A 24,797-nucleotide genomic window follows, 5' to 3' on the forward strand; every position below is an offset into this window, starting at 1 on the left:
TGTGAGAAGCAGCATGGCCTATTGGATCGAGCACGGGCCTGGGAGTCAGAAAGTCAGGGGTTCTAATCCCTTTTCTCTCTGAACTCCCAACCTCCTGTCTCTCCCCACTTTAGTCTATACTTCACTCCGCTGCCCGGATTATCTTTCTACAGAAAAGTTCAGGGCACGTCACCCCCCCTCCTCAAAACTCTCCAGGTGTCGCCTATCAAACTTCGAATCGAGCAGAAACTCCTCCCTCTTGGCTTCCGAGCCGTCCATCCCCTGGCCTCCTCCTACCTCACCTCCCTTCTCTCCTTCTCCAGCCCGGCCCGTACACCCCGTTCCTCTGGTACCTTCTCACTGGGCCTCGTCCTCACCTGTCCCGCCCTTAACCCCCAGCCTGGAACGCCCTCCCCTCCTCACACCCGCCAAACTAACTCTCTTCCCCTCTTCAAAGCCCTACCGAGAGCTCACCTCCTCCGGGAGGCCTTCCCACACTGAGCCCCCCTTTCCCTCCGCTCCTCCTCCCCTTCCCATCATCCCGACTCCCTTCCTCTGCTCTCCCCGCCGCCCCCCCCCCCCACAGCACTTGTGCATATTTGTACATATTATTCTATTAATTTTAATTACGTGTATATATCTACAATTCTATTTATCTATTCTGATGCTATAGATGCCCGTCTACTTGTTTTATTTTGTTGTCTCCCCGACTTCTAGACTGTGAGCCCGTCGTTGGGTAGGGATTGTGTCTTTCTGTTGCCGAACTGTACTTTCCAAGCGCTTAGTCCAGTGCTCTGCACACAGTAAGCGCCCAATAAATACGACTGAATGAATGAATAATCCCAGTATCCGCCTTCTTGTGACCTCAGGCAAGCCGCTTCGCTTCTCTGCGCCTCAGTTCCCTCACCTGTAAAATGGGGATTAAGACTGTGATCCCCGTGTGGGACAGGGACTGCGTCTAACCCCATTACCTTGTGCCTGACACACAGTAAGTGCCTAACAAATACCAGAATTACTATTATTGCTATTAATTATCACCGTGTCTCGTGGGCCACCGCGCTGGGGTACGCGGTAGGTCCGCGGTGCGTCGTAGAGAGGATGATGATGAGGGTGGTGGTGTCTGTGCTGGGGGGCCAGGGAGGGCAGGCCGGGCGCGTCTATCTGGTCTGAACCGAGAGAGCGTGACGGCCGCCCGAGGCCCTTTAGTCAAGTCACAGAATAACCCCAAGTGGACTGGGGGAGCCAAAGTAGACGCTAAGAAAATAATAATACTACTACTAATGGTATTTGTTATGCGCCAAGCACTGTGGTAAGAGCTGGGGTAGATAGAAGGCGATCAGGCTGTCCCATGTGGAGCTCACAGTCTCCATCCCCATTTTAACAAATGAGGTAACTGAGGCACAGAGAAGTGAAGTGACTTGCCCGATGTCTCACAGCTGACGAGTGGCGAAGCCGGAATCAGAACCCACGGCCTCTGGCTCCCAAGCCTGGGCTCTTTCCACGGAGCCACGCTACTTCTCACGTGAAGCGAAAATGAGTTGCAGTGGGGCCTAGTGGAAAGAGCTCGGGGCTGGGAGTCAGATGACCTGAGTTCTAAACCTGCTCCGCCACTTCTCCTTTTTTAACTGCTACTTAATTAAGCTCTTACTACGTGCCAGGCACTGTCCTGAGGGCCGGGGCAGATACAAGCTAATCAGGTGGGTCACAGGCCCCGTCCACTTGGGGCTCACAGTCTTAATCCTCATTTTACAGAGGAGGGAACCGAAGGACAGAGAGGAGTTGAGTGACTTGTCCGAGGTGACACTGCAGACAAGTGGGATGAGAACCCAGGTCCTCCTGACTCCCAGATCCGGGCTCCGCCACACGCTGCCGCTTGTCTGCTGTGTGACCTTGGGCAGGTGGTCACCTGGGCTTCTCTGGGCCTCCCTTCCCTCGTCTGTGAAATGGGGAATAAGGCCGTGAACCCCACACGGGACACGGGACCGGGTCCAACCCGATTATCCCGTATCCACCCCAGTGCTCAGGTCAGTGCCCGGCACACGGCAAGCGCTTAATAAATACCGTCAAAGAAAACAGGATTCGACAGATGCAGTAAAGTGCAACGGACAGGGTCTGCAAATGGAACCCGCAAATCAGTCGACACGATCGACGGAGAGCTACCGCCGTGAAGGGAGCACGGCTCACCGGCGGGGTCGTAAACACATCAGGCTAAAAGCTCGGCGCTTCCCAGGGGAGGCTCGTTTCTCCCGCCCTTCTCCCCTCGCCTCTCGAAAACCCCGCGGCCACAGAGGAGCGGCTCTCCTCCGGACCTACGCGATGACGCCTCTTCCGGTTCGCCCCCGTCTGCGCCGGGCTCGTCGACCGGACTGGTCCCGCTCGGGCTCCGACCGGCCTCGGATACGCCCTCCTCCTCCGCGGTCTCAATCTTCCCAGCTCTGGATCCCTCCCCTGCCATCAGGGATCCTTCGCCGGTTCCGCTGGGCACCGCCAGCTGGGAGAGAAGACGGTGGCTGGGGAAGAGGCCGGGCTAAATCCCAGCCACCCCGACCTCCCCTCGGGAACCCTAAAGAGGGCGTTCGTGACGCGCCTACTCCGAGCGAGGCGTCGGGGTAGACACGAGGTCATCAGATCGACCCAGGCAATGGAAACATCTTCCCCTTTTCTCCTGTCACGTTAAGGGCTGTGGACCCTTGCCAGTTGCCCATCACCCCCGATTTTTATTTTCCACAGAGGGTTGAAGAGGGTTACTGCCGGCTCAGTAGATCTTTAACGCTCTGCTTTTCGCTCATTTTAAACGTTATTTTTGCGTATAGTCTAATTGTGTGCAAAGGCAACTTTGGACCACTTTCTTTTTTTTTCCCTTTGAACGAACGGGAATTTTGATTTCATCTTAACGCGGGCCTACTGACCTACAGGAAGCACACTAAAAAAACGACAGGCCGTGAAAAAGTATTTTTTCAGTGACGGGTTTCAAGGTTTTCCACAGAGTTAGACCACGACGACCTTCTTCTCAAAGGGTCCCGGGTTGGGTCACCCGTCTGGCGTGCAGCTTTGGGAGTTTCACTGCAGAAATACTGTTTGCACAGTTCCCTACCATAAATCTCCCTCTTGTATCCCTCTGGGAAGCAGTGCGGCCTGATAGACATGATTAATAGATACAATAAATATGATTGAATGAATGAATGAATGAATGCATACAGAAAGGGCCGGAAGACCCTGGTTCTAATCCTGGCTCTGCCATGTTCTCCCGGGTGACCTTGGGCAAGTCACTTCACTTCTCCGTTCCTTAGTTACCTCACCTGTAAAATGGCGACTAAATGATAATAATAATGGCATTTGTTAAGCGCTGTGTGCCAACCACTGTTGTAAGCACTGGGGTAGATTCTGGGTCATCAGGCTGCCCCACATGGGCACAAGGAAGCTAAGTGACTTGCCCAAGGTCACGGAGCAGACGAGCGGCGGAGTCAGGATTAGAACCCATGACCTCTGACTCCCAAGCCCCTGCTCTTTCCACTAAACCACGCTCCTACTCTCTTCTACTTAGACTGTAAGCCCCAGGTGGGACAGGGACTGTGTCCAACCTGTTTCCTGTCTATATTAGTACACTTACTACAGTGCTTGGCACCGAATAAATGCCGAACAAATATCATAATCATTATTACTGTATTTTGGGGGGTGGATTTTTCAAGTAAAAAAAAAAAAAATACACAGACACACGTACGCATGTATCCAGAGGGCATAACGTTTGGATAAAACCGATTTCAATTTCAAATATTTCAGGTTAAATTTTTAACTTTTCTTCAATTCAACTACATGTGACTAGCACGTGGTTTTTTTTGGTAAGACTTCTCTTTATCAGCGCTTAAAAATGACTAGGTGAAAACTCAACACCCAACTAGTAATAGTAGTAATAGCGGCATTCATTAAGTACTTAATAAATAATTCCCTATTGGAATTCACCTCAATGTCATTGCCTTATTTAGGATAACAGACTTCAGGACCAGCTCAAACCGGACCGAGAATCAAATTCTGGGTTGCGGCTGAGAAGCAGCCTGACCTTTTCATTCAATCGTACTTATTGAGAGCTCGCTGTGTGCAGAGCTTCTCGAGTGACCTTGAGGAGCAGTGTGGGCTAGTGGACAGCGCACGGGCCCGGGAGTCGGAAGGGCCCGGGTTCTAATCCCAGCTCCGCCACCTGTCTATTCTGCGACCCCCGGCGAGTCGCTTCACCTCTCCGTGACTCAGTTACCTCATCTGTGAAATGGGGATTAAGATGGTGAGTCCCATGTGGGACAGGAACTGTGTCCCACTTGCATCTACCCCAGCGCTTAGTACAGTGCCTGGCACATAGTAAGTGCTTAAGAAATGCCATAAAAAAAAAAAAAAAGACGCCTTCTCCATGTAGCGAGAAGAATGAAAACACGCAAGAGTAAAACAAAAGCTACCGTGGACATCTATGGCTCAAGGAAATCAGTTAATCAATGGTACGTACGGAGCACTTACAGTGTGTAGAACACTGTACTGAGAGCCTAGGAGAGAGAGTACTGAGCTTACAGTCTCAAGACCGTAAATCCAGATCTTTGAAAGTAGGGGCAGATGGAAATTGCCCCCTCCCCCCCATTTGAATCTTTCAAAAATGGCCAAATTCCCCAGGTTTCCCATTCCAAAATACATACCATTTCTAAGGATGCCAATTAGGAGAGTGACGACTCACACAAATGAGCTACATCAGCCTAAGTCAAACAGCTAATTTATGATGAATTTCAAATTGGCTCAAGTCCTAAATTTTAGAAGTGAAAATACGCAAAACAAAATAAAAAAAACCTTCAACCCCCCTCAACGCCACCACCAAAAGCTTTAGGTTTTTTTTTTTTTAATGTAGTCCTATTTTTTTTTTTTTAATGTAGTGACCAGAAAAGTAAAACCTTAAAAAAATTCACCAGAGACCCTTAATTGAACGTTCCCGGGGTGAGTGATGGAAAAATGATGGTTAGCATCAGAGTTTAAGGGTCACTCACATCATCCTGTTCTACCTAGCAATGATTTTTCCAATAGAACTATTTCAAATGTCTGCCTGGCGACGTTAAGCAGTTTCTGGGCAGAACTGATATCTGTAACACTAAAAATTATGGCATTTAATAATAATAATAACGTTGGTATCTGTTAAGCGCTTACTATGTGCAGAGCACTGTTCTAAGCGCTGGGGAGGGGAATCAGGTTGTCCCACGTGGGGCTCACAGTCTTCATCCCCATTTTACAGATGAGGCACCGAGAAGTTAAGTGACTCGCCCCCAGTCACACAGCTGACAAGCGGCGGAGCTGGGATTCGAACTCATGACCCTGACTCCAAAGCCCGTGCTCTTTCCACTGAGCCACCCTGCTTCTCTGAAAGACTGCATTTATGAAAGACTTTAACTCTGTGCTAAGCACGGGAGGGGAGGCAAGATTATGAGACCGAATATAGCTCCTGCCTCGCACGGGGGGGGGAAACGCTATCCTGCATCTGCCCCAGAACTTAGTACGGTTCCTGGTGCGTAGTAAGCACTTAATAAATACCATTTTGCTTTTTTTTTTTTTAAAAAAAAAGGATGGATGTTTAGTAAAGCTCTTCTGACGCCCGGACTCCCAAACGCGGAACGTCTGTCAGGAGCGCGGTCGATTCAGCTCGGTCCGGCCAGAGACGAAACCCGGCTACCGTCCGTCGGCGGCAAGGCGCGAGCGACTCTGCCGCCTACGTATCCAACCTAGGCGCTGACCGACTTGCAAGGCCACACTGCCGCGGGGAAGGACTAAAGGGAAAGTCTACGGGCTCGGTTAAACTTAGGCCCAAAGAGAAACCGTGGCACCTTCTAAAGAAAACGGCTTCAGATACTCACCTGAAAAGTGCCCGCTTCCCGGGTTCGTATGAAATCCCATATATAGGTCAGCAAACTCGAGGGCTGTCAATAGTACCAGTGGCGTGCGTGTAGATATAGAGCACGGGGCTGGGCTTTTAGCTCGCTCGGGGCCCGGAAACCCACATCTAACCCACCTCAGAGAGCTTCCTAACTTCCGTTCATTAGCGGGGCCGACTAAGAAAACGGGGAAAAAAAAGGTCGAGTTTTGACAAAATCAGGGTTTAGCCACAAGCGCGTCTGAGAGAGAGCGGTCCGGCTTCTCTCCTTCATCCTTTTCTCCGTCCCCTTTCTCTCCGTTCCACCGTCTGCCAGAGCTCTCAGCGTCGCAGAGGTGACCGTCCGTCCGTCATTCGATCCGTGGTATTTACTGAGCGTCGACTGCGGGCCGAGCACCGTACTGAGCGTTAGGGAGAGTCCGACATAATGGAGTTGGTAGACACATTCCTGCGATAATCAGTCGATGGGAATCTGTTGGGCGCCTGCGGTGTGCAGAGCGCTGTACTACGCGCTTGGGAGAGCCCGGTACAGCGGAGTTGGCAGAGACGCTCCCGCGACCCTCCGCATCAAACAAAAACTCCTCACCGCCGGCTTTGAAGCCGTCCAGCCCCTCGTCCCCTCCTACCTCACCTCGCTCCTCTCCGGCCGCAGCCCGGCCCGCACGCTCCGCCTTCTCGCCGTACCTCCGCCTCGCCTCCTCATCCCTTCATTCGATCCTATTTATCGAGCGCTTACCGTGTCCAGAACGCTGTACCCAGCGCTTGGAAAATACAATCCGGCAAGAAGTAGAGGCAATCCTTACCCGACGATGGGTCCGCCTCCTTCCCTGACCAAGCCCATTCATTCGATCCTCGTTACTGAGCGCTTACTGTGTGCAAAGCACCGTACTACTACTAACTGAGCACTGTTCTTCCGTCTCGCCATCGACCTCTCGCCACATCCCGCCTCTGGCCTGGAACCCCCTCCCTCCTCACATCGGATGGATCATTGCCCTCCCCCGCTTGAAAGCCTTATGGAAGGCCCGCCTCCTCCAAGGAGCCTTCCCTGACTGAGCCCTCCTCCCGCCTTCCCTCCCATCCCCGCAGCGCACACGTATTTATCTGCATAAATCGGTTATTGATTCTTAGTAACGTCCGTCTCCCCCCCTGGACCGTACGCTGGTTGTGGGCAGGGAATGTGTGCCCGCCCGTTATACTGTACTCTCCCAAGTGCTTAAAGAGCCCGGGCTTGGGAGTCAGAGTTCATGGGTTCGAATCCCAGCTCCGCCACTTGCCAGCTGTGTGACGTTAGGCAAGTCATTTAACTTCTCTGTGCCTCAGTTATCTCATCTGTAAAATGGGGATTAAAACCGTGAGCCCCACGTGGGACGACCCGATCACCTTGTATCCCCCAGCGCTTAGAACAGTGCTTTGCACATAGTAAGCGCTTAACAAATACCACCATTTATTTTATTTTTAACACACGCACGGTAAGCGCTCGATCGATACGACTGACTCAATGTGACAATCAACGAACCGGGGGTATCGATCGAGCGCTTTCTGCGTGCAGAGCGCTGCACTAAGTGCTCGGGGGAGTCCGATACAGCAGAGTTGGTCGATAGGTTCCCTGCTGACACAGAACAGCGGTTGGCACACAGTAAGCGCCTGATATACGACGATCGAACATCGCGCTCCGAGAGAACGGGGCCAGCATTCGAAAGTCCGGGCATCTTTCCTCTTCAGTCATTCTCTGTCTCCCTTTCAGTCTTTCTGACGCTTTATTTCCATGGGTGAGCCAGTTACTGGGCAGGGATCGTCTCCATCTGTTGCCCAAGTGTCCGTTCCAAGCGCTCGGTACAGTGCTCTGCACCTAGGAAGCGCTCAATAAATACGATTGAACGAATATATACCATCACTAGCTGGTGGACACACAGGCCACCGCTCCTTTCTCCCAAGCAGCTCTCCCTTCAGACCTCCGAACTCACATTATTGGAGAACGGCGGCCAACTGGGTTTCCTCTGCGGCATCTAGAAATTCACAGCACTGGTCCGATCGGGACCCAACCGGGCGTTTGAAAGCGATATAACAGGCCGTATCCGGACACGCGACTCTTTTTTTTTTTTTTTTTTTTTTTTTAAGGAAAACCTGCGTGTTTAAGGAACGAGTACATCCCCGTCACTTTAAAGAACACCTACCTTGCCTGTTCTCCTGCGTCAGGTTGCTCAGGCTCCCGTCTTCGGTGAAGCCTCGCTCCAGATTGCTCAGTATCTGTAATGGTTAGAGAGCGGCGTGAGGCCCGGCCGATTCTCGAATCGGGCCCGCGTTTCGGAGACGGCGCACGCTCCGCTCCTGTCGGAAGGCGGGACCAAACCACCCTCCCCGGAGGCTCCGGGTGAGAAGATAGAGCGCCGGCCCGGGCGTCGCGAGGACTGGGGTTCGAATCCCGGCTCCTGTCTGCTACCTGTCTGCTGGGTGACCCCGGGCAAGTCACTTCCCTTCACAGGGCCTCGGTTCCCTCACCTGTAAAACGGAGATTTGGACTGGGAGCCCCATGTGGGACGGGGACCGTGCCCAACCTCATCAGCTGATTAGCTAATAATAATAACGTCGGTATTTGTTAAGCGCTCACTGTGTGCAGAGCACTGTTCTAAGCGCTGGGGCAGACAGGGTAATCGGGTTGTCCCACGTGAGGCTCACAGTCTTAATCCCCATTTTACAGATGAGGTCACTGAGGCCCAGAGAAGTGAAGCGACTCGCCCACAGTCACACGGCTGACGAGGGGCAGAGCCGCCATTCGAACCCGTGACCTCTGACTCCCAAGCCCGGGCTCTTTCCACTGAGCCGCGCCGCTTCTCGAGCTACCCCGGAGCTTAGAACTGGCCTTGACGCATAGCGATCAACAGATACCGTTAAAAAAACCCCAAATATTAAAAAAAAAACAACGCCATTCAGGGGCGCGGGGGCTGGTGAAGGTAGGAGAGGGAGGAGTCGGCGATGGTTCCTCCTGAGACAATAATAATAATAACTATGGATGGCATTTATCGAGTGCTCACTATGTGCCAGACACTGTACTAAGCACTGGGGTAGAGACGAGCAAATCGGTTTGGACGGTGAGGAGATGTGATCCCGAGAAGGCTCTGAGGGTGGGGAGAGGGGGAGTCCCGGTGTACACGGAGAGGGAAGGAGTTCCACGTTACAGGGAACAAGGCATAAAGAATGGGAAATATTTCCATTCAAGTCCAGGCTCTGTCAGTTTTTACACCTCTGGCCTCAACTGCCCCCCGTGATCCTTCGCAACGCTCGGCTTTGGTTCATGACGACGACGACGTTGGCATTTAAGCGCTCGCTACGTGCCGAGCGCCGTTGTAAGCGCTGGGGGAGATACAGGGTCATCGGGTCGTCCCGCGTGAGGCTCCCGGTCTCCATCCCCGAGTTTTACAGTTGAGGTCACCGAGGCACAGAGAAGCGAAGCGACTCGCCCACGGTCACGCAGCGTGACAAACCCCTCTCACACGACCTCGGATCCGGAAGGGACAGGCCGCCGTGCGCGAGAGCCGTCTGGGGAGAGGAGGCTTTGAGGCCGGCAGCCGGGGGGCATTCCCGGGATCGGAAAACTTCGAGGAAGCCACCGTGAGGGCACCTTCAGCTCTCTAGAGGCCAGACGACCCGTACGGACCCTGAGCCGGTGATCCCTAAATGTGGAGGCTAACTGCTCGTGGGCTTGAGGGATGTGTGCAGTTACTAGGTTATTACCCTACTTATTTGGTTAACGAGGCGTGTATCGCGCCAAGATCCTATTCATCCTGATGACGCCGTGTCGTTCTGCGTTGTTCTCTCTGGCTCTGCCGGCCGTCTCCCCCGCTTAGACCGTGAGCCCGTCTAAGCTGGGCGGGGATCGTCTCTATCTGTTGCCCAACTGTCCATTCCAAGCGCTTCGTGCTCTGCACATGGGAAGCGCTCAATAAATACCAGTGGATGAAATGGAGAATCGACCCCTGCAGGTTGTTCCTCAAGGTCGCGTCGCCCCCTCCTACCTCACCTCGCTGATCTCCGCCTCCGGCTCGGCCCGCACGCTCCGCCCCTCCTGCGCCAGCTTTCTCCCCGTGCCCCGATCTCGGCTCTCTCGCCGCCGACCCCTTTCCCACGTCCTCCTCCCGGCCTGGAACTCCCACCCCTCCCACAGACGCCAGACCACCACTCTCCTCACCTTCGAAGCGTTATTTAGCTCCCCTCTCCTCCCAGAGGCCTTCCCCGATCAATAACGGTAATAATAATGTCGGTTATTTGTTAAGCGCTTACAACGTGCAGAGCACCGTTCTAAGCGCTGGGGGAGATGCGGGGGAATCGGGTTGTCCCACGTGGGGCGCACAGCCTCGATCCCCATTTTACAGATGAGGGAACTGAGGCACAGAGGCGTCGGATCACATCACCTGCCCCCCAGATCTCAAAGCCCCAGGGCGACTCTCGCTTTCAACGGGACAGGAAGAAACGTGCATCCGACACAAACTGGATTTAAGATATCAGACGCCCGGCTAAATTTCACGAGGAGGCTCTAAACGGAAAAATCGAGAGCTCGGGATAAGTTCAGAGGTGCAAAGATGTTTCTCAGCTCGTAGAAACCCACGTCGGTTCCATCCTCAAGGCAAACTCATCTGTAAGCGGGGAATTCATCTGTGAAATGGGGATGAAATCCTTCTCCCTCCAAAGAGATTTGGGACTTGGACTTTGAGCCTCATGTGAAAGTGGACAGAGCCCGGGCTTGGGGGTCGGCGGTCAGGGGTTCGAATCCCGGCTCCGCCACTTGGCAGCTGCGTGACTGTGGGCGAGTCACTTCGCTTCTCTGGGCCTCGGTGACCTCGCCTGTAAAATGGGGATGAAGACTGTGAGCCTCTCGTGGGACGACCCGATGGCCCCGTATCTCCCCCAGCGCTTAGAACGGTGCTCGGCACACGGTAAGCGCTTAACAAATACCAACGTTATTATATTATATGGGACAGGGACTGCATCCGTGGCGTTTTCCTTGTACCCACCCCAGCGTTTAGAACAGGGCCCGACACCTAGCAAGCGCTTAACGAATACTTCAGAAGAGACAAAACCCCCTCCGTTTTCTAGGCCCCGAGATGCCTCAGTAAGATACTCGAGAACCCGGCGGAATGGGCTTGGCGCTCATTCCCCGCTGACGGGAATGTTACGATGTGGGAATGTACTGTCCCATCCCAGCCTTAGAGCGATTAAAAAGGGAGCAAGTCAGGGTGAAGCAGAAGGGAGTGGGAGAAGAGGAAAAGTAAGGCTTAGTCAGGGAAGGCCTCTTGGAGGAGGTGGGCCTTCAAATAAGGCACGGAAGGCGGGACGGTAACTGTCCCTGGGATTTGAGGAGGGAGGGCGTTCCGGGCCAGAGGGACGACGTTTCGCCCAACGGAAGCCAACGGGAACGTTCCCCCGACCTACCCGCCCCTCGATCCCAGCGTGGGCCGAAAAGAGCACCAACCTACAACCTTTCTCTCTCTTTCCTTCTCCTTCTATCAGCCCCGGGCTAGTGGGTAGGGACCGCCTCTCTCTGTGCCGAACTGCCCTTTAAAATAAAATAAAATAAATAAATGTTGGCATCTGTTAGGCGCTTACTGGGTGCCGAGCCCCGTTCTAAGCGCTGGGGTAGACACAGGGGAATCAGGTCGTCCCACGGGGGGCTCGCGGTCCTCATCCCCATTTTACAGACGAGGGAACCGAGGCACCGAGAAGTGAAGTGACTCGCCCAAAGCCACGCAGCTGACGAGTGGCCGAGCCGGGATTCGAACCCATGAACGCTGACTCCGAAGCCCGTGCTCTTTCCGCTGAGCCACGTCACGCCTTTCCAAATGCTCGGTACGGTGCTCCGCACACAGTAAGGGCTCCATGAATACGACCGAACGGATGAAGTGGCGGTTCGCCTGGGCGGTCACTTCACCGGAACCGAGGACGCATCTGTAACATCAGCCGTTACGGACGATTCGCCGGGTGAATTCCGACTCAGCGCCCGCTGAAATGACGCCACGGCGACGAGCGACCTGGCTGCTTTTCTATCGATTTTTGCCTTCAGTGTCGCGAAGGGGAGACGAGGGAATACTCGGTCCGGCAACCTCTCCAGCGGGCGGGCCTGGCTGAGGTCGCTTGGACCCGCGTCTCCCATCCCCCTGGAAGCTCCCCGAGGCTCCCTGAGTCTGTAGGAGTCTGAGGCAGCGTGGCCTAGCGGCTAGGGCCCGGGCCCGGGGGTCAGAAGGACCTGGGTTCTAATCCCAGCTCCCCGACCTCTACTCCGTGCGACCTCGGGCCAGTCACTTCGCTTCTCCGGCCTTCAGTTCCCTCACCTGTAAAACGGGGCTGAAGACCGTCAGCCCCACGTGGGAGGTGGACAACCTGATCAGCGTGGATCTACCCTAGTGCTTAGCACCGTGCCCGGCACGTAGTAAGGGCTTAACGGCACGGGCCTGGGAGTCAGAAAGTCAGGAGTTCGAATCCCGCCTTCACCCCTTGTCCGCTCTGTGACCTTGGGCGGGTCACTTTCACTTCTCTGGGCCTCAGCTTCCTCATCTGGAAAATGGAGATCGAGACTGTGAGCCCTACACGGCTGTGTCCAACACGATTCGCTGACGTCCGCCCCAGGGCTTGGCACAGTGTCTGGCACGCAGTCAGCGCTTAACCAATACCGCAATTATCATCGTCAAAAACCAAACACACCAAAGAAAACCCAGAATCTCTCCCCCGATCCCAGGGCAAATGGCAGAATCAGTTGAGCCTCGGCTGCGAGCCCGGAACGGGAGGCGGTCACGGGAGGCGGACGCAGAGGGAAGGGGCCGAGCCCGACGGCAATGACGACGACGACGACGACGATCGTCGTTTCTGTCAAATACTCCCACGCCGAGAGGTGGGCGAAGATCCACGACGATCCCTTCGGACCCGGTCTCACGGGGAGGGAGGACCGCTATTTGATCCCTATTTTACAGCTGTGGAAACTGAGGCACGGGTAGCTAACCGACTCGGCCCAGGCCGTACAACGGGATTAGCGTACCCCGACCGCCAGACCTGTGATTTTTTTCCCATTAGGACCGTGCCGCTTCTCTACTCAGTTTCAACCGACCGACGGCGTCGATCGAGCGCTCACCGTGACCTAACGGACGGTTTAACGGATACCGTGATCATCGTTACTGCCGTGGCTCCCCCAGACGCTCAGCGCAGCGCCGTGCACACGGTGAGCGCTCAATCGCTACCACCGACGGACTGAGGCGTCCGTGAACTGGCGCCTACGTTGAAAGGATGCATTTACGCGACCGGAGGGAAGGACCCGGGTGAAACAGACACCCCGACCCGGTGGAAAACGTGACGGACAAAGCTTCTACCTGATTGCAGATCGTTTTCATCCGGTGCAGCCGATCCAGCGACTCCTGAGGATTTCCCAGATACTGTTGAAGTTCGGCATGCAAGATCCTCATTGAAAAGGGAACCATGGAGCCTGTGATCAAAACCAAAGTCCGGTCGGTTCGCTCACGACCGTTAAGAGGAGGCCACCTCCTTCCCCGCGATCAGGCGCCTGACGACGATGGGATCTGTTAGGCGCTTACTCTGCCGCCGAGCACCGTTCTCGGGCGGGTATCAGAGAGACAAGGATGCGTTCTTACCCAAGATCCCGTGAACGTCTCGAGGGGGTCGCCAATCGTGGCAAAAAAACAGCGCGGCGTATCATCGCGTCGCGGGTCTAGGCGACCGTCCACCGATCGGCCGATCGGCGGTCTCTATCGAGCGCTCACTGAGTGCCGGGCACGGCGCTAAGCGCTGGGAGAGCGGGATATAACAGGCGGTAGACGAAGTGAGCCCGTCTCCCGCCAGGTTCCAAGTTTCCGCAGGGCGGGGATCGTGTCGCCTTATCCTACCGCACCCCCCCAGGCGCTCGGGACAGGGCTCCGCTCACGGTGGCCACTCGACAAATAGTATCGATCGCTTCCCTTCGGGCCTCCAGATACAGATATCTAACGTGGTGCAACGGCAAAAGCCGACGTCCCGCGGGCAGCCAGAGACTCCGGAAACCAAGATGCCCCGCCCCCCCCCCCCCCAGACTCTAAGCTCGGTGTGGGCAGGGATCGTCTCTCTGGATCGCCGAACTGTACTTTCCAAGCGCTTAGCACAGCGCTCCGCAGCGGAAAGCGCTCAGTAAACAGGACTGACTGAATGAAGATGGGAGGATCCGAAGCAATTTTCGGCACGAAGCACTCCAGAGGCCCGACCCGAATTCTCACTGTTTCAAAAACACGGTGGAGCTTAAATGGTCTCCCGAGCCACACGCGGGGGGCAGCGGGATTAAGAAAACAGGGATCGTACCGTTTACCGGGTGCAGAACACGGCACTGGGCGCTCGGGAGAGCACGATACAGAAGAGTCGGCGGACGCCCCCCCCCCGCCCCCGCCCACGACGAGCTTACGGTCTAGAGGACGAGCTCACCCGTCTGTACGAGTCGAACGCTACGGCCGCGACGGCGGGCAGGCAAAAAATTATTGGCAGAAAATGCAAAATGAGAAAGTTTCTCCCTAGGGAACGTAAACCTAACGAGACCAGAGAGAGGCTGCCGAAGATGGAACAGTGCTCTGCACACAGTAAGCGCTTAATACCAACATTATTATTATTATTATTATGGAATGTCTACTGACCAGACGCCCCCCCCCCCCCCCACCCAACATCTCTTCACAATCAATCAAACCATCGGTATTTACTGAGCGCTTACAGCGTGACAAGCACTACGCCGGGTGCTTGGGAGAGGACAGTGCAGTTCGGTTCCCTGCCCACGAGGACCTTCCCGTCTAGAGGGCGAGACGCACGTAAATCACTTAATGATGATAACAATTTCGGTATCCGTTAAGCGCTTACTATGTGCCGAGCGCCGGGGGAGACGGAAGGTCATCGGGTCGTCCCACGTGGGGCTCACGGTCTTCATCCCCATTTTCCAGATGAGGTCGCTGAGGCCCAGAGAAGCAGAGTGACTTGCCCCAAGTCACCCAGCTGATAAGCGGCGGAGCCGGCATCAGAACCCATGACCCGTGACTCCCGAGCCCGGGCGCTTTCCGTTTAGAGAGGGGGGGAGGCGGGAGAGTAGAAGGACAGGAGCCGTGGGGCCGGGAGCGATCAATAAAGGGAGCAAATCGGGGCGACGCAGAAGGGAGAGGGAGATGAGGAAAAGCGGGGTGTAAGCAGGGAAGGCCTCTCGGAGGAGAGGGGCCTTCAATAAGGCTTTGAATGGAGGGGAGTCGTCTGTCGGATTTAAAGGCGGTATCTGTTAGGCGCTTAATCTGCGCCGAGCACTGTTCTGAGAGCTGGGGTAGATACAGGGTAATCGGGTCGTCCTCCGTGGGGCTCACATTTTTTAATCCCCACTTTTACAGATGAGGTCACCGAGGCCCAGAGAAGTGAAGTGACTTGCCCAAGGTCCCGCAGCGGACAAGTGGCGGAGCCGGGATCAGAACCCACGACCTCCGACTCCCCAGCCCGACCCCTTTCCACTAAACCACGATTTGAGGAGGGAGGGCCTCCCAGGCCAGAGGCGGGACGTGTCGTGTCGGATTATACTCTCCCAGACGCTTATTCCGGCGCTCTGCACGCAGTAAGCGCTCGGTACGTACCACCGACTGCCTGCTTGGCTGGCTCTGCCCCGGTGCCGGGAAAGAGGCTGGTGGCTGCTCACAGGGGGTCGAAGCTCCTCTTGACCAGCACCGCATCTCAGGGTCAAATGTGTGTGTGTGTGTGGGGGGGGGGGGGGTGCTGGGTTCTAATCCCGCCCACCGGGTGCTCGGCTACTGGATTTTCTTGGGGGTGAGGGGGACTGCGGCAGGCGCGCACCGGCGCGAGTGAAAAACCGGCGAGAAGAAACATCTTCCGGTACCCTCCCGCCCGAGGCTCAGCGCGCGGCCTCGCCCCGCCAAAAATCTAGGTCGGTATAAATACCGGAGGAGCCGTCTTATTAATTATCGAAAAAAGCCAACTGAAAACAGAGCGGCAAAACGTCTCTCTCTGTCCCCCGCGGTACCGTAAATCCAAATAACCGCCACGGAAGAAGAGGGGAAGGGGGAGAGATGAGAAGCGCGGCCGCAAGGAGCCTCTGCGGAGCATCTGAGTCCCGGGAAGCGAAACCGCGGACGACGGTGGGAGAGAGAGAACTCTCCAGGCTGAGATTCGAATCTAAGGGGCCGACGGCTTTCCGCCGATGGCGGGTTTGGATCGCTAAGTCTGTCGGCCGTGGGACCGTGGGCGAGTCGCTTCACTTCTCCGGGCCTCGGTTCCCGCATCTGTAGAACGGGGATGAAGACCGTGAGCCCCCAGTGGGACGACCCGACGACCCCGCATCTCCCCCAGCGCTCAGAACGGTGCTCGGCGCGTAGTAGGCGCTTAACAGATACCAACATCATCATTATTATCGTCACTCGAAGGCCTAGCGGGTGGATCCCGGGCGTGGGAGTCAGAAGGTCACGGATTCCGATCCCGGCTCCGCCTCTCGCCGCCGGGTGACCTCGTGCAAGCCGCGTCACTTCTCTGGGCCTCGGCCCCCTCATCTGTAAAACGGGGATGGAGACGGGGAGCCCCGCGTGGGAGCGGGACTGCGTCCAACCCCACCCGCTCGTACCGACCCCGGCGCTTAGTGCGGCGCCTGGCACGGGGTAAGCGCTTAACAAGCGATCGTCATTTAAGAACCGTGACCCCTCGACAGAAGATCTAACGCTTCCGCGGCGAGCGCCCTGACTCTCACGGCCGAGACGGATCCCGTCCACCCGGGAGCCCCGTTACGGGTCGGGGTCTCACGTGAATGAACTGTATCTTCCCCGGCACTCGGCACGGGGCTCGGGACACGGGAAGAGCTCAACGAGCCCAATCTTCATCGCCGAGATTCCTGCGGGTCGGCGACCGTAGCTACTCGGGACGCTGAAAGAATTCCCGAGGGATCCGAAGTGGCGCTTCCCTCTTGCTCCAGCTCATTCCGTTGCGACATTCCCAGGGCCCGGTCTCAAGCTCATGGCGCGTACTCGCAGTCGCTCCACTCCTGCTGCTGCCTCCAAATGCAGGAGTTCCCCTGCTTTCTCTCATGTTTTCCAATCCCGTCCCCCACCCTTTTCAAGGTCAGTGGTATTTCTTGAGCGCTCACTGCGTGCAGAGCACTGTAATAATAATGATGTTGGTATCCGTTAAGCGCCTACTATGGGCCGAGCAACCGTTCTAAGCGCCGGGGTGGATACGGGGGAATCGGGTCGTCCCACGGGAGGCTCCCGGTTAATCCCCATTTTCCAGATGAGGGAACTGAGGCTCAGAGAAGCCAAGTGACCCGCCCACGGTCCCACAGCCGACAAGCGGCAGAGCCGGGAGTCGAACCCACCACCTCTGACCCCCGAAGCCCGGGCTCTTTCCACCGAGCCACGCTGCTTCCGCACTAAGCGCTTGGGAAAGTACGATCTAACGATATACAGATCCATTCCCGGCCCAGAGTGGGCTTGCAGTCTACGGGGGGGGGGGGGGAGGACAGTCATTAATATCTACGTGCCGGACGCTACGGTGAGCGCTGGGGTCGACGCGAGATACTCGGGTCGGACGCGGTCCCCCGTCCCGCCGTCTCAATCCTCGTTTTCCAGACGAGGGAACCGAGGCGGGGAGAGGCGAAGCGACTAGCCCGGGGTCGCACAGCAGCGGACAAGTGGGATCGGAACCCGGGTCCCTCTGACTCCCAGGCCCGGGCCTTACCCGTCGGGCACGAGCGTTCATTCACTCAACGGTATTTATCGGGCGCTTACTATGGGCAGAGAGAGCACCGTACCGAGCGCTTGGAACGGACAAATCGGTAACAGAGAGAGACGGTCCCTGCCCCTCGACGGGCCCCGACTCGCTCCCTGCCGCCCCGCGGCACTCGTGCACACATGTACGTAGCTCCGATTCTCTTTATATTAATGCCTCTGCCTACTTGTTCTGATGTATTTATACATCTCTAGTTCTATTTATTTATATTCCCGCTATCGATGCCCGTCGACTTGTTTTGACATCTGTTTCCCCGCTTCTAGACTGCGAGCCCGGTGCGGGCAGGGATTCTCCCCCCCCCCGTTGCCGAACCGTACCTTCCGAGCGCTTAGTACAGCGCTCTGCACGCGGTGAGCGCTCGATAAAGACGACCGCACGAATGAACGACCGGGACCGTACCCGACCCTACTTGCTCTTAATACAGTCCCTGGCACATAGTAAGCTCTGAAAATACCACAATTATTATTATTCCGTGTCCCCCTCTAGACCGTAAACCCATCGTGGGCAGGGAACGTGTCTCCCGGACTCACCCGAGCGCTCAGTGTAGCGTCCTGCACACCGTAAGTGCTCGATGAATAGCAGTGATGGATTGATGTGCGGGGAGCTCGTCCCTTCGCGATTCCGGGAAGCAGCGTGGCTCGGTGGAAAGAGCACGGGCTTCGGAGTCAGGGCTCACGAGTTCGAATCCCAGCTCTGCCGCCTGTCGGCTGGGTGACTGCGAGCGAGTCACTTCACTTCTCTGGGCCTCAGTTCCCTCGTCTGTAAAATGGGGACTAACTGTGAGCCTCCCGTGGGACAACCTGATTCCCCCGTGTCTACCCCAGCGCTCAGAACAGTGCTCGGCACATAGTGAGCGCTTAACAAATACCAACATCATTATCATCATCATCGTTATTATTCTGCACTTTCCATGCATCCGGTACAGTTCAGGGCACCAGGCGGATGCCCGATCGTCGCTGCTTCTGTCACGACTACCATCACGTCTCTCCTGCCGGTCCTCCGCTCGCCCCGCGGTGCTCGGCATAGCGCTCTGCACACAGCGAGCGCTCCATAAATATCCCCCGACGACCGACCGACCGCGCCGCCGCCGGGACGGTTGGGATGATGACCCGGTGATGCCCCCCGCCCCCCGAGGGGGCGGGCGGGCCGAGCGGTCGGCCCCGGACCTTGACTGGCTCCCCTCAACCCTTCCGGCCGTGAGGCGTCATCCCCGACCTCTGATTTTACAATAACGATATGAGTTGAGCGCTCGCTACGTGCCAAGCACCGCCGTAAACGCCGGGGCAGATACGAGGTCACGGGGCCGTCCCGCGTGGGGCCCACAGCCTCGATCCCCGTCTCGGGGACGAGGAGGAAGCCGAGGCACAGAGAAGCGCAACGAGTGGCCCCGCGCCCCACAGCCGACGAGGGGCGGAGCCGGGATCAGAACCCCCGACCCCCGACTCCCGAGCCCGGCCTCTTTCCGTCGATCCGCTCCCCGGATCCCAACCGGGGAAGGGGCGTTCCTCCCCTAACACCCGACCGGCCGTCCTCGCTGCTTCCGGCGGGAGAGCGGGGGTGGAAACGGAAAGCGAGCGGCCGAGAGGGCTCCACCGCGACGGTCGGTCGGGGCCAGGGCGCGGACGCGCGGCGTACTTTTCCAGTCGGACGGGAGCACGGAAGCCGGGGAAGTGCGGAACCGGAGAGGGGAGGCGCCACCGGACAGGACCTTCCCCTCTCCCGGCGGCAGAACGTCAAAGAAACCGACATACTCCCATCGCGCCATTCATCACCTTTCTTCTCCTGCTTCGTCTCGGGGGCCGAGAGTACGCACGGCATTGAAACGAAAGGTACTGAGGCTTATTCGTAAACGTCATCTATTTGTCCTTACGGCTCTACTCTCCTTTCGAAGCGCATCTTAACAGCTCGCTCCGCTTACGTATCGTGCGGGAAAATGAAACGGATGAATCAAAATCTAACATTCACCCCTGCTGTCCCCCAGAATGGGAAGAAAAATCAGTAAACGTCGGGCGCGGTATCGCGGATGGACGTCAGTGCGCTTTCGCTCAACTATACGTGTGATCTACGTCTGTTTCAGAATTTAGATTAGCCGCTTAACGATGCCTGGATGCTATCTTCTCCTCATCCCCATGCCGACGCGATTCAGCTTCCAGGAAAATCAGAGGAGTCCTTTCGGATCAGCCCAGATTCAGGGAGAGGATACCAGTTCCCCTCTAGACTGTAAAATCACGACGGGCGGGGACCGTGTCTGCCAACTCTCTTGAATCGCAGAACGACAACAATAAGGGCATCTGTCGCTTAGACCGTGAGCCCGTCAAAGGGCAGGGACTCCCTCTGTTACCCATCTGTCCATTCCAAGCGCTCAGTACAGTGCTCGGCACGGAGTAAGCGCTCAATAAATACCACCGAATGAATCTGTCCCGCGCTAACCACGTGCCCAAGCACCGTTGGAAGCGCCGGGGTGGGGAGGATCCCAGGTAACGAGGTCGACCCACGCGGGGCTCACGGTCTCGGCTGAGGGAACCGAGGCCCGGAGAAGTGAAGCGACCGGCCCGGGGTCGGGACTGGAACCCACGTCCCAAGCCCGGGCTCTCGCCGCGGGGCCAGGCTGCTTCCCCGTCCCCCATCGAACTCCCAGCCTAAGTAGAAGGGAGCAGCAGCAGCGTGGCTCAGTGGAAAGAGCACGGGCTTTGGAGTCAGGGCTTACGAGTTCGAATCCCAGCTCTGCCACTTGTCGGCTGTGTGACTGTGGGCGAGTCACTTAACTTCTCCGTGCCTCAGTTCCCTCATCTGTAAAATGGGGATTAAGACTGTGAGCCCCACGTGGGACGACCTGATTCCCCTATGTCTACCCCGGCGCTTAGAACAGTGCTCGGCACATAGTAAGCGCTTAACAAATACCAACATTTATTTTTAAATACGCCGCTCTGCGCTCGGGAGGGACTCGATAAATACCACTGATGCAGATTAGGACCATGGTCTCCTGGGCTCCCGGGCTCTCGCCCCTGAGCCGCGCTGCTGCCGCTCCCTTCTACTTAGGCTGGGAGTTCGATGGGGGACGGGGACCGTCTCTGGCCCGATTTATCTTCCCCAGCGCTTAGAACGGCGCTTGATACCCAGGAGGCACCCGAGGAACGTCACAGAACGAGGAGCCCCGAAACAGAGGAGACACACATTCGTGAGAGCTAGAGGAGAGCGGGTGGGTTTCATGATAACGTTGGTGTTGGGTTACGCGCTTACTGTGTGCCGAGCACCGTCCTAAGCGCCGGGGGAGATACGGGGTCATCGGGCCGTCCCACGTGAGGCTCGCGGTTAATGCCCATTTTACGGATGGGGGAACCGAGGCACGGAGAAGTGAAGCGACTCGCCCACGGTCACCCAGCTGACAAGGGGCAGGGCCGGGATTCGAACTCACGACCTCTGACCCCCCCCCCCACCCCCCCCCAAGCCCGGGCTCTTTCCGCCGAGCCGCGCTGCTTCTCCGTGACTGAGGGTGCCGGGAAATGACCCGGAAAAGGCTCCGAGAAGGGATTCTTAGGAGATATTTGGACAGAGGAGCGCTGGCGTCCGCCCCATGTTCCTTCATTCAATCGTATCTGTTGAGCGCTTGCTCCGTGCAGAGCCCCGTACTAAGCGCTTGGAACGGACAATTCGGCAACGGACAGAGAGCATCCCCGCCCCGTGACGGGCTCGCGGTCTGATCGGGGACGGAGGGAGTCGAGAAGCAGCCTGGCCTTGGGAGTCCGAGGTCGTGGGTTCCAATCCCGACTCCGCCGCTCGTCGGCTGGGTGACTCTGGGAAAATCACTTCACTCCTCGGTGCCTCGGTTCCCTCGTCTGTAAAATGGGGACGAAGGCCGGGAGCCCCACGTGGGACAACCCGATCACCCTGCGTCCCGGCGCTCGGAACGGTGCCTGGCGGCACGTCAAGCGCCTGACAAACGCCACCCTCATCATCATATCACCATTCCAAGCCGGGGGACAAAATGTGAGCGAGGGGATGGGGACGGGAGAGTCGAGAGGGAGAAGAAATTGGAAAGCACGAAAGCAGTGGCTTGGGGGAGGGGGGGTGGGGGGGGGGGGAGAGAGCGGACCGGAAAGAAGGTCCGTGGGACGAGGAGAGGCTCCGGAAGCCAGCGGAGGGGTCCGAGGAGAGGAGAGGCGCCGGCCTGGCCACGGCTCAGGAGGACGACCCGCGCGGGGCGCGGAGAGGCCGGACGCCGACGCGACGAACGGGTGAGCTCGTGGCGGGCAGGGGCATCCCTCCCGACCGCCGTACGGTGCTGTCCCAGGCGCTCAGTACAGCGCTCCGCACGCCGTAGGCGCTGAACAGATACGGCCGACCGAACGAATAAACGTGCACATCCCCCCCGCCGGACGCAGTCGAGGCGCTAATCGGGGATAGGGGCCGTGAGCCCTACGTGGGGCGACCCGACGACCTCGTATCTACCGCGGCGCTTAGAACCGCGCCTGGCACCTAGTAGGCGCTTGACAAACACCGGCATCGTCGTCATTAATCAGCCGTCTCCCGCGAGGCCGAGTAACCGCACGACCGGAGCGGCGGGTCGCCTCCTCCGGCAAACGAGCGGAAGCTCGACTTCTCTGTCCCCCTTCCACCTTCCCCCCGCGACGGGATCCGGTCGCGGGGGACTCGCCGGGGTGGAGCGCTCCGGGGAAGACCACTTCAATTCTCCCGCATTCGGGGCGGAGGGAACCGGGCCCGGCGGGCCCCAGGGAGTCGCGGAAACGGAAGCGAGGAGAGGCCGCCTCACCTCTGCGGCCCGGATACACGTGAGGATAGTATTCGTAGTACAGGTCCGGTTGGTCCAGGTTCCCGAACGGTTCGAATTCCACCTCTGCGTTTTGGAAAAGGCCCAGCTTCACCAGGAGCGCCAACCGCACGAACCAGAGCTGAAAAAGCCACGGGAGACGTCGGCGGCCGACCCGGCGAGTCCCGTTTCCCGTCGCTCCGGGACGGGGGGACCGAATTCTTAAACCGATCCGGGGGGGGGGGGGAGAAGAAAATCGACTTGGGTGGCGGTGGGGCGGGTGGACGGTCACTTTGGGAAGGGCCCTTCCGCGACCGGAAGAGAGCGGCGGAAAAGAGGGTTCCACCTTTCTCAACTCGTGCGGGAGGCGGGCCTCGTGGCAAGAGGCCGGGGCCTGGGGGGGGGGCGGGGGGCGGCGCAGGACGTGGGTTCTAATCCCGGCCCCGCCGCCTGTCTGCCGTGGGACCTCGGGCAAGTCGCTTCACTTCTCCGGGCCTCGGTTACTTCGGCGGTAAAAACGGGGATTTAAGAGCGCGAAGCCATGTGGGACAGGGACCGCGTGGCTCAGCGGAAAGAGCCCCGGCTTGGGGGTCAGAGGTGATGGGTTCTAATCCCGGCTCCGCCGCTCGGCGGCTGCGTGACTTGGGCGAGTCGCTTCGCTGGGCCTCGGCTCCCTCATCCGTAAAATGGGGATGAAGACCGTGAGCCCCACCTGAAGATCGGCTCGTATCCACCCCCCCCCCGGCGCTTAGAACGGTGTTCGGCCCATAGTAAGCGCCTCACGGATAGCATCCTTATCACCTGAGGATCTCGTATCTTCCCCAGGGCTGGGCGCGAAGCCCGGCACCTCGTAAGCCGTTAATAGATAATACCGTAGAGAAGGGGCCTTAGGGGAACTTTCCGGTGGAAGGGCACCCTGGGTTTTAAAACTGATATGAACCTCAGCAGAATTTCCCTGCTAGCTACGTTTCACTGTGTTTCACTGTGTCAAGATTGGCTCGGAGGTTTACCTTTTATTTTATCACTGCTGTGTAGAGTCATCACTGCTCAAGTCATCATTTTTTAGGGGCACCCGTTAAGCGCTTACTTTGCGCCGGGCACCGTGCCGAGCGCTGGGGTAGAAGCAAGATAGGTTGGACCCGGTTCACGTCCCACGCGGGGCTCAGAGTCTTAGTCCCCATTCGACGGATGAGGTCACTGAGGCCCAGAAAAATCGAGCGACTTGGCCAAGGTCACACGGCCGACGAGTGGTGGAGCTGGGGACGACGATGACGACGATTCATTCGGTTGTATTTATTGAGCGCTTACTGCGTACAGCGCTCTGCACGCAGTAAGCGCTCAGTAAACACAAGTGAGCCGAATACCACCGGCGGGGCCGGGAAGAATAGTAATTCATTCATCCGATCGTATTTATTGAGCGCCTACTGCGGGCAGAGCGCCGTACTGAGCGCTTGGGCAGTACGATCCGTCAACAGAGAGGGACAGTCCCCACCGAAAAACGGGCTCACAGTCTAGAATGATGATGATTATGGTATCCGTTAAAGCATTCATCCATTCAGTAGTATTTACGGAGCGCTTACTATGCGCAGAGCACTGTCCCAAGCGCTTGGAATGGACTGGTCGGCGACAGATTAGAGACGGTCCCCGCCCTCTGACGGGCTCACGGTTTGATCGGGGGAGACGGACGGGCGAGAACAACGGCGACAGAGTCGAGGGGAAGAGCACCTCGTAGGCATTTACGATGGCGCCGGGCGTTAATAACGTCGGTAGCCGGTAAGCGCTTACTACGTGCAGAGCACCGTTCTAAGCGCTGGGGGAGACGCGGGGGAATCAGGTCGTCCCACGGGGGGCTCACGGTCTTCATCCCCCTTTTCCAGATGAGGTCACTGAGGCACAGAGAAGTGACTCGCCCACCGTCACCCAGCTGGCAGGCGGCGGAGCTGGGATTCGAACTCATGACCCCCGACTCCAAAGCCCGTGCTCTTTCCACCGAGCCACGCCGCCCCTCTATTCTTCTTGCTCTCAGAGCAAGCCGTTGTCCTAAGCACCGGGGTAGAGACAAGATAATCGCGTGGAACCCACGTCCCCGGTCCCACACGAGGCTCCCCGTCTCCATCCCCATTTTCTGGATGAGGGAACGGAGGCCCAGAGAAGTCAAGCGACTTGCCCAAGGTCACGCAGCAGAGACGTGGCAGAGCTGGGATTAGAACTCACGCCCTTCCGACTCCCAGGCCCGTGTTCCAGCCACCGGGCCACGCCGCCGGTTACAGAGTTTACGTCGTGTGAGAGGTTAATAGGGTCCATCGCATCTCATCGGATAGGTGTGGAAAATAGGCCCGTTCTCCCGTCGGAGAGCGTTCTTGAAAAACGAGTTCAATGAGC

At 57.2% G+C, this 24,797-nt stretch overlaps 1 protein-coding gene across 1 annotated transcript in view; it reads right to left on the minus strand.

Annotated features, from left to right (window-relative positions):
• The window catches only part of TRAPPC12 (trafficking protein particle complex subunit 12), a 45,791-nt gene extending 22,335 nt beyond the window's left edge, over window positions 1-23,456 (minus strand). The window contains exons 1-4 of the mRNA XM_029050221.2: window positions 23,426-23,456; window positions 22,419-22,613; window positions 13,225-13,337; window positions 8,047-8,119 (exon numbers count right to left, since the gene is read on the minus strand). Coding sequence (XP_028906054.1) covers window positions 8,047-8,119; window positions 13,225-13,337; window positions 22,419-22,613; window positions 23,426-23,456 — 412 coding nt within the window. The remainder of the gene's footprint in view (window positions 1-8,046; window positions 8,120-13,224; window positions 13,338-22,418; window positions 22,614-23,425) is intronic.
• Window positions 23,457-24,797: the final 1,341 nt, after the last annotated feature.

Source organism: Ornithorhynchus anatinus, chromosome X1 (assembly GCF_004115215.2).
Source record: "Ornithorhynchus anatinus isolate Pmale09 chromosome X1, mOrnAna1.pri.v4, whole genome shotgun sequence".
Taxonomy (NCBI): Eukaryota; Metazoa; Chordata; class Mammalia; order Monotremata; family Ornithorhynchidae; genus Ornithorhynchus; species Ornithorhynchus anatinus.